General features: G+C 39.2%; 1 protein-coding gene and 1 pseudogene across 1 annotated transcript in view; both read left to right on the top strand.

Moving 5' to 3' along the window:
* The window catches only part of ACAA2 (acetyl-CoA acyltransferase 2), a 32,967-nt gene that overhangs the window by 4,692 nt on the left and 18,371 nt on the right, over positions 1–9,904 (top strand). Inside the window, exons 2-3 of the mRNA XM_006144448.3 lie at positions 2,515–2,681; positions 6,043–6,171. Of these exons, the coding sequence (XP_006144510.1) occupies positions 2,515–2,681; positions 6,043–6,171 (296 nt within the window). The remainder of the gene's footprint in view (positions 1–2,514; positions 2,682–6,042; positions 6,172–9,904) is intronic.
* On the top strand, positions 1,005–1,500 carry LOC102472630 (thioredoxin domain-containing protein 17 pseudogene; annotated as a pseudogene).

Here is a 9,904-nt window from a genome sequence, read left to right as displayed (position 1 = left end):
AAAAAAAAAAAAAAAAAAGTTATTTACCTGGAGAAAAAGTCACTAGGTCTGGGGAATTTTATAGGTTAGCTGACACCAAATACTGCAGGGGCTATGCATATAAAAGATGACCAATGTTGCATATTTTATCCTAAGAGTAAAAGATAATAGCGTGAGTTACTTGAAATTTCTTATTTGTCATCCTGTGACTCCAGAAACAGGATTTTAATTTATATTAAAAGCAGCATATATTCTAAAAATAAATCTTATTTATCTTAAGATACATTTGGATAGAACTAGGATTTGTGAATTCAAGAGGAAAAAAATTAGTTTTTGTTGTCCATTCATGGGCATGCTGCTTCACATAGGAGTGTACCATTTTACTAGAAGTTTTCTTTTTCTTTCTTTTTTTGGAGAGGTGGTTTTTTTTGTGTTTTTTTTGTTGTTTTGTTTTTGTTTTTTTTTGTTTTTTGTTTTTTGTTTTTGCTATAGGGTGCGTGTGGTCGCCAGACAGAGAGAGACAGAGAGACAGAAAGTGAGGAATCACCTCCCAGGGGGATGGCCACGCTGCAATCCCCTCTCCTCCATTCTCCTCTTGGGATCTTGGGCACGCACGCACATGCGCTTGGCTTGAGTTTAAGCCACTGGGTCCAGGATTCAAACCGCAGTCGACTACGTGGGAGTCCAGCGACATAGCCATTATGCTAACTGCTTGTCCCTACTAGAAGTTTTCTAGCAGAGGTTAGAGAGAATCTCTTGTCAGAAATTTTCTAGAGAATTGTTACAGAGTGAGTGGTTGACAGCATAAGTATAAGGGTCTCTAATTTGGATATTCTTTAATTCTAATTCTGGGCAGTATATCCTAGCACATAGAAGAAACATTACAATTTGGAACTAATGTTTCTAGCATTAAGAAGCACCAGAGGACAAGAATGTTTTCTCATCAGAGTGGATTCGTATTATAGCTAGCAGTACAGTTCTTGGTACCCACATACAGGTATTGATCAAGCTGATCTCTCCTAAGACCACTTCCATGGGTGTGAACCATTCTGTGCATTATTACATGATAAAGATTTTTCAGTTATCTAAATGAAAAGTGTCTTTTACATGGCGGCTGAACCCGAGGATTCCTCCAGCCACCGCCATCTGGTTCTGATGGCCCGCTAGGAGGAAGTGAGCATGCTGGGCTTTGAGGAGTTCAACAGCATAGTGGCTACACCATTTTTGCTTACTTTACTGGTTCTGAGGATGCCGAAGGGAAAAGCTGGTGCCCCGACTGCGTGCAGGCTGAACCAGTCATCCGAGAGGGACTGAACATCCTTCACATGTTAGTGAAGGATGTGTGTTGATCCACCGCCAAGTAGGAGAGAGACCTTATTGGAAAGATCCAAATAATGACTTCAGAACAAAGTTGAAAATAACTGCAGTGCCTGCACTACTTAAATATGGAACACCTCAAAACCAGGTAGAATCTGGGTGTCTTCAAGACAACCTGTAGAGATGTTATTCTCTAAAGATTAAGATTTGATTATGGTTGGGGCTGGCAGGTGGCATGGTGGTTAAGGGCGCTGGACTCCCACACGGGCGACCACATTTTGAGTCCCGGACCTGGTGGCTTACTTGCTCTCTCTCTCTCTCTCTCTCTCTCTCTCCAAATTAAAATAAATAAGCAAATAAAATAAAGTTAAATAATTCTTTGGAAAAAAAAGAGATTTGATTATGGCAAATGTCTTGATTTCCTGATTTGCTTTAGTATGAAACAACTTCATAATTGCTTTAAATTGGTGTTAGCAATAACTAAATGATGTTTGAAAAATTGGTGTAGGTATAAACAATAGATGCTATTAACGTGTTCATAAACCTTCAGTTTGCCTGGAATATATGATTATCTTTAAGATATGAATAAAATAAGTCTTCAAGACTGGCAGTAATAGTTCAGAGGAATGTATTTTTGGAGGTGACAGAAATATCTAAAAGTCCCTAATAGCACAGTGACAATTCCTAAATCTCAAAAGGAATTAGGGTTCTTTAAGTCATATGAATTCGCAGAGCAACTATATTCCTAAACTCCCTTCTTTGGCTTTGGAATATTGACCTTAGCCTAGGAAAGCCAGTGCAACTAATCCAGCCTCTGCTTAATTAAGGCAGTTTTGTTCTACAGCTTTCTGACCATGACTGGCAGGTGGCAGAGAAGCTAGAGATTGTAATGTGGGAAGAACTCTAGCCTGTTGAGTCAGCCACACTTAACGTCACCATTTAGTAGCTGTGAAACCACAGGCAAGTTACTTAACCTGTCTAAACTTCAGTTTACTCCTTTATAAACAAGGATTGTTCTGAGAATAAAATGAGAATGCAAGGAAGGACTTGATGTAACACCTGGTTTGTGGCCCCTGCAGATAAATAAACGGTAACTTTCCTAAATGAAAAACAAACAAAATTGTACTTTACAATAAGGTTTTACAGTGAGATTATTTAAAGCATATTAAGGATATCAACTAATCTGGGATTGTTTATAATCTCTCCTTGTTGCAACAGGTGTGTTTGTTGTTGCTGCTAAGCGAACGCCTTTTGGAGCTTATGGAGGTCTTTTAAAAGACTTCACTGCTACTGACTTGACTGAATTTGCTGCCAGGGCCGCCTTGTCTGCTGGAAAAGTCTCACCTGAAACTGTTGACAGTGTCATTGTAGGCAATGTCATGCAGGTTAGTGGGGCAGAGTATTCACTGCTGTTGTGTTCTTTGATCAATTTCTAAAAATAATTCCTTGAACATATCATGATAGAGAATAACTTAACAACAGTTACAGGTATTTGAAATATGTAATTTGAGTAATCATCTGACTCTAGATGCAACAGCATACATAATTCAAAACAGCATATATTCTATATATCTGTCTAATCTGGAATGCATATTTCAAGTTAATTTGTTTTCTCTATATGCCACCAAAGGAGAGTAGCAAACCCAAGGAATACAACATGTCTCCCATAATTTCTTATACATTGTGGGGGCTTGGACAGTGTTTGTTGTGGGAAATAAGAAGCTCCTTTACCCTCTATCTTGCTGTGTGCAGTGTATAGAATAGATCATTGTGCTATACAGGTAATTGAAAATCATGCATTCCTTTGAAAAATACAAAGAGTGATTGGATGCCTTGTAAAGGGCTATTTTAAGTCCCATAAGAGAAGGTCAGTACCCAAAGTGATATATATGTGTGTGTGTGTGTGTGTGTGTATTTACTTTAAATGACTATATATATTTCTGATGTACATATTAAAATGACACTACATATAGAGAGAATAACATATGTATATGCCCAAAGTAGAACAAAAGGCAGTTATGATAATGAAGGAGATAAGATAGCTATATACATTTAAAATGACACTTGTTTATAGCGTGAAAGCTAAAACAAGAAAGCAGCACATCACCTCGTTCAGCTTCAACTAAAAGCATATTGTACTAGTATTTTTCACCACTGCGCACATCTTTGCAAATGACTGCAGAAGTGTTGCAAGTATTGACTTTGGGCTTACAGTATAAACTCTAGCAAGTGGGTGAATTTGCAAATGCAGAATCCATGATTAGTGAAGATCCACTGTATTTAGAGCTTGCATATTTATTTCCTTGCTATCTTGTAAAGTGTTAAAGTCCTTGGCATTAAATTACAAAATCTTGGTGTTTAAAAAAAGCACCAGCACATAGCATAGTGGTTAAGGAGCTGGACTTCCACAGGGCCGACTATGGTTTGTTTGAGTCCTGGATCCAGTGGCTTGAAAATTGTGCCAGGTTCATGTGAGTACATGCCCAAAATATCAGGAAAAGAGGAGTGGAGAAGGGATTGTGGTGTTGCCATCCTCTCTGGGGGTGATTTCTTACTTTCTCTCTCTCTCTCTCTCTCTCTCTGACAATTCATGCTTCCTGTGGCAGAAACTCTAACAAACAAACAAACAAAAAACTAGTGTATTCTGTTATAAGAAATTATAATACATGGAAGTAGCTTTTTTTTTCTATTTTTTTGGAGATGTTTTTGCTATAGGGCACATGAGCTCGCCAGACAGACAGGCAGAAAGTGAGAAATAATCCCCCAGGGGGGATGGCCACGCCACAATCCCTTCTCCTCCATTCTCCTCTCAGAATCTTGGGCATGCATGCACACGCGTCCGGCGTGAGTTTAAGCCACCAGGTCCGGGACTCGAACTGCGGTCGACTACATGGGAGTCCAGCGACATAGCCATTACGCTAACTGCTGGTCCCGGAAGTAGCTTTATAATAAGTAATAAATTAGGAACTTTTAAAAACGTAAATTCTAAGTAACATATATGGACTGTGATAAGCCAGAAGCAACCCTAAAGATTTTGTAGGATTCCAGGCCTCTCTTAACACATGAGGAAGTCTCCAAAGGTTTCAAAGACTTGTCCAATTTAATAGCGGTGGTCTGGAACAGTCCTGGGCTAGAATACAACTCTCCTTACTTAGTTCTAAGTTATTCCTCCTGTTTTAAGTTCTAACTATAGTTTTTAGTGTCTTAATATTAAAAGAGATGTAAAAAGTATTTTTGTGGAGGTGCTTAGAGAAATGCCAGAAGAAAATTTTAAAAAATTAGTTACTTTCTAGAAAACAATGGCCAAAATAGAAGACATCTTGCTTATATGCATCAGGTGGGACCACATTCAAAATATGCATACAGGTAAGAGTATGTCTCATTTGTAAAGTTTTCTAGAAACAATTTTTATTCAGACAGGCTCAGATTTAACAATTTAATCAAAACTGCTCCACCTTTTTATTTCCAGCTTAAGCACTTGTAAAATCCATTTGCAGATGACTTCTCTCAAATGAAGAACTAGAGTTAGATAATCCAAAGTTTACACTGCTAGCAAGTGATAGAGTCTAGATTCAATCTAGATCTTCCAAGTTCTAACCTAATGCCTTTCTATTACCTCACATTACTGCTTGTATTTTCTACAGCACCTATTTTACCAATCTGAACATCACAGAGTATTATAAGAGAACTTTTGGTTCCAAAACCTTGGCAAAAGACTATCCATCGGTGAGATCTTTTTGCTGACGTTTATTTTTAAAATAAGAGGGACCAGCAAATGGCTGTTCCGGAGGAGAGAATGAAGGAAAAAGGAGTGTGGAGAGGCCATCCCCCCTGGGGGTGATTTCCCACTTTCTCTGTCTCTCTGGCAAGCACACATGTCCTATAGCAGAAATCTCTCTTAAAAATAAAAAAAAGTAATGCAGATGTCTAGATTTCACCTCCAGCCTTTTTGGTTTAATTGACTTGGTTGGGAGCTTAGTCATGAGTATAATAATGAAGCTTCCTCAGTTCTTCCACAGTGCAATCAAAGTTGAGAGCCACAGCCTAAGATACTTCCTCTGTAGAGGAACTTGACTACCTTTTTTTTTTTTTTTTTGAAAAAAATTTTTTTTTTGTTATAGGGCACATGCACTCACCAGAGAGACCAAGAGAGACAGAGAGGCAACAAGCAAGAACTCACTCCCTGGAGAGGAGGAGATGATCATGCTGCAATCCTTTCCCCTCATTCTCCTCTCAGGATTCTGGGCATGCATGCACACACACCTGGTGTGAGTTTTAAGCTACCTGGTCTGGAATTCAAACCACAGTCGAATTGATTGGAGTCCAGTGACATAACCATATGCCATCTGCTGGTCCTTAGCCTATTTCATTTTAAACAGCTCTAAATTACTCTATATTTTTGTCTTATTCTGAGGCTGTAATATAAAGATTTCTCGGAGTAGCAAGCATTCTTAGTGTGTTGAAAAACCAGTTGACCAAGGTTGCACATTATGAATGTATTTAACACCACTGAACCATACACTTAAAAATAGCTAAGTTGGTAAATAGTATGCATATTTTACTCCAGTAAAAAAGGGAAAAAAAATCCAATTGACCAAACTATAAACACATATAGAATACGCTATGTCTTCCTTAGAGCCATATAATTTATCACTTTTGATAGATTGCCAACATTTCCGTGTGTTTTGTGCTTATTCTTAAATTCTAGATTTATAGAGGCAATTCTTTTTCCTTTCTCTGTTGCAGAGTTCTTCTGATGCTGCTTACTTGGCAAGACATGTTGGTTTGCGTGTGGGAATCCCAAAAGAGACTCCAGCTCTCACTGTTAATAGGCTCTGTGGCTCTGGTTTCCAGTCCATTGTGAATGGATGTCAGGTATGGGCAACATTTTATTTAATTATCTGAAAATATGTTAGTTATTAGAACAAATGCTCACAACTTTTTGTTTTTTCAGAGGTTTTTACATTGGGGTGCTTGTGCTCATTGGTGAGAGAAAGTGAGAGGGAAAGTGAGAGATCATCTCCCGGGGGGGATGGCCACACCACAGTCCCTTCTCCATTCTCCTCCTGTGATCTTGGACATGCACCCACATGTGCCTGGCGTGATTTTCAAGCTACCAGGTTCAGGACTCAACTGCAGTGAGCCATGTGGGAGTCCAGCGATGTAACTGCTACGCCATCTGCTGGTCCCACTCATAACTATTAAGCAGTGCTAATAACACTATCTTACAATGCCTATTAGGAGATGCCAGTATTTTCTCTTTCTTGAAAAATATTCACAGTAAGGAGATAGTTTCTCAAAAACCAATAATGGCCTAGCTTTATTGACCCAAGTGGGAGATGCCACTGCACAGTGGCCGAGGCTGCAGGAGAGGCCTGAATTTCTTTCCTGACCCAGCCTAAACCATTCTGGCACAGGGTTACACACCAGTGATCCTAGCTAACTGGAACAAGAGGATGTTGACATGGCCAGATCCTGCCAAAAATATGTTTGCCCTCCCCGCTCCTTTCATCTCATTCTCTCTCTCACTCTCATTAAAGGAAAAAAATATATACTAATAAGGAAACCTGAAGTGGAGTAAGCCTGCCACAAAAAGGGACAAATCTTGTATAATTCCACTTATATGAGATACCTAGAGTAGTCAAATCCATAGAGACAGGAAGTATTATGTCATTAGGAAAGTCATGATGCATTTTTGTGTAGAAAGGAGAAAAATACGTCATGACCTTCCTGACAACCTAATAAAACGGTGCTTGCCCGGGGTTGAAGTGAGGGGAGAAGAGGGAGTTAGTGTTTAATGGGTGAGGTGTTTCAGTTTTGTAAAATGAAAGGAGTTCAGGAGATGAATGATAGTAAGGATGAGCTATAACGTGAACGTACTTAATGCCACTGAACCGTACACTTAAAAATGGTTAAAATGGTAACTTTTATGTTACGTATCGTTTTACCACAATTTTTTTTTTGAGAGGTTTTTGCTATAGAGCGCGTGTGCTCGCCATACAGAGACAGAGAGACAGAAAGCGAGAAATCACCCCCCAGGGGGTATGGCCATGCCACAATCCCTTCTCCATTCTCGTCTTGGGATCTTGGGCACACACACACGTGCCCGGCGTGAGTTTTAAGCCACCGGGTCCAGGACGCTAACCACGGTCGACTACATGGGAGTCCAGCGACATAGCCATTATGCTAACTGCTGGTCCCCATTTTACCACAATTTTTAAAAAACCTGATCATGACTATCATTTTTATTGAGTACTTTCTATATGCCAGACATTTGCTAGATCTACATTCGATATTTCATTTAATCTTCACAATCATCCTATGAAGCAAGAACTATTAATATTTTCATTTTAAGAATAAGGAAAATGATTATTAAAGGCATTAAAGTTACTAAGTCATAGAGGCAGAATTTGAACCTGTCTGTGAGAGTTTTTGTGTGGCAGTTTGAAACATTGAATAAAGACTGTGAGGCTTCCTTTTGGCTGGAACCGCCATCTTCCAGTTATTAACCAAAATGACAAACGCGAAGGAGGGCAAGAGGAGAGGCACCCAATACATGTTCTCTAGGCCTTTTAGAAAACATGAAGTGGTTCCTTTGGCAATACACATGCAAATCTGTAAGAAAGGTGATATTTTAGACATCAAGGGAATGGGTACTGTTCAAAAAGGAATGCCCCATAAGTGTTACCATGGCAAAACTGGAAGAGTTTATAATGTTACCCAGCATGCTGTTGGCATTGTAAACAAACAAGGGCAAGATTCTTGCCAAGAGAATTAATGTGCGTATTGAGCATATTAAGCATTCTAAGAGCAGAGATAGCTTCCTAAAACACGTGAAGGAAAATGACCAGAAAGAGAAGGAAGCCAAAGAGAAAGGTACCTGGGTTCAACTGAAGTGCCAGCCTGCTCCACCCAGAGAAGCACTCTTTGTGAGAACCAATGGAAAGGAGCCTGAGCTACTGGAACCTGTTCCCTATGAATTTATGGCATGATGGGTGTTAAAAATAAACTAATTTATGGACTTTAAAAAAAAAAAAAAAGACTGTAGTCTGCTGGTCCTAAGGAAGCCAGATCCCATATGGCCAACGTCAGTTTGGACCCCAGTTCTGGAGACTTGAAAATCATGCCCGACATCTGTGTGTACATTCCCCAAAACCTGACAGGATGGAGAAATGGAGGAGAAAGGATCGTGGCATAACCATGCTCCACTGGGTCATTCTCTCTCTCTCTCTCTCGCCCTCCCTCCCTCCCCCTCTTTCTATCCCTCCCTGTTTCTCTGTCTCCAATGAGCACGCACACACTCTGACAACTGGGGGGGCCAAAAAAAGACTGGGAGGCAATGAGGAAAGTTGAAGACTTTAAGGGATGATGAAAAATGTATTCTATTACAGAGGAACTAAGTGATGCCATTGATAGAAGTACAAACTAGCACGACCTTTCTAAAGGACACTTGGACAAACACTTTTGTTTCCTTGAACAGTGGAGAAGAGAATATAGTTAAATCCAATTTCATTTGTAAAAGTATTCATTTTATTACAAAATAAAATAGATATACTGTGATGAATAAATTATTTTCACATCAATTTGTTTCTCTAACAGTATATCTTTAATAGTGATCCTGATTTTCCTAACAATATTTTAAGTCTCAGATTCTTGGAGGCTTGTTATTTGTTTCTTTTCTGAGAAATGTAAGCAGTGAAAAGAGAGAATAAAACGGATTCTTTTTTTTTTCTTTTTAAGAGAGATTTTTGTTCTATTGTACATGCGCTTGCTGGAGACACAGAGACAGAGAGAGAAAGTGAGAAATCACCCCCTGAAAAGATGGCCATCCTGCAATCCTTTCTCATCCATTCTCCTCAGGATTTTGGGCAAACAAGCATATTCATCTGGTGTGAGTTTCAAGCTGTCAGGTCCAGGACTCGAACTGTGCTCAGCCATGTGGGCGTCCAGCACCTTACCCACTACACCACCTGCTCATCCTGAAATGGATTATTTTTGGGAACCACTAAGATTGACCTAGTTCTTGTAAATTTCTGGTCTTCAGATGCGTCTGTTAATAAGATCAACTTTTTTTTTTTTTTTGGCCTTTTTAAAGGATTTGTCTTTTATTGTCTGTTGTACACTTATCCATACATTAATTTCTCTGCTGATTTTCAAGATTTAAATTGAGTTAAGAATTACTATTCTGGGACTAGCAGATGGTGTAATTGTTACATTATTGGACTCCCATGTAGTCAACCATGGTTTGAGTTCCAGACCCAGTAGCTTAAAACTCACTCTGGGCACATGTGCATGTGTGCCCAAAATCTAGAGAGGAGAATGGAGGAGAAGGGATTGCAGCATGGCCATTCCCCCCACCCCAGGGTTATTTCTCGCTTTCTATCTCTCCAGTAAGCGTACACACCTGATAGCAAAAATCTGCCCCCCCAAAAAATAATAAAGAATTACTGTTCTTACTCAAAATGTAGGTAGGAGCTATTAATCAACAGACATGATCGAAATTTATTATTACCTCCCCCTTGCATCTTGGGAAATATATACTTTAACGTTTGCTTTATATTTTTTTCTTTTTTAAGGTTCTTTTTCTGTTTTTCTTTTTTAAAGTTTC

This window comes from Tupaia chinensis, unplaced genomic scaffold, assembly GCF_000334495.1.
Source record: "Tupaia chinensis unplaced genomic scaffold, TupChi_1.0 Scaffold000119_2, whole genome shotgun sequence".
NCBI classification, from domain to species: Eukaryota; Metazoa; Chordata; class Mammalia; order Scandentia; family Tupaiidae; genus Tupaia; species Tupaia belangeri.
Note: the sequence above shows the minus strand (reverse complement) of the source record. Positions and strands in the feature narration are given on the sequence as shown.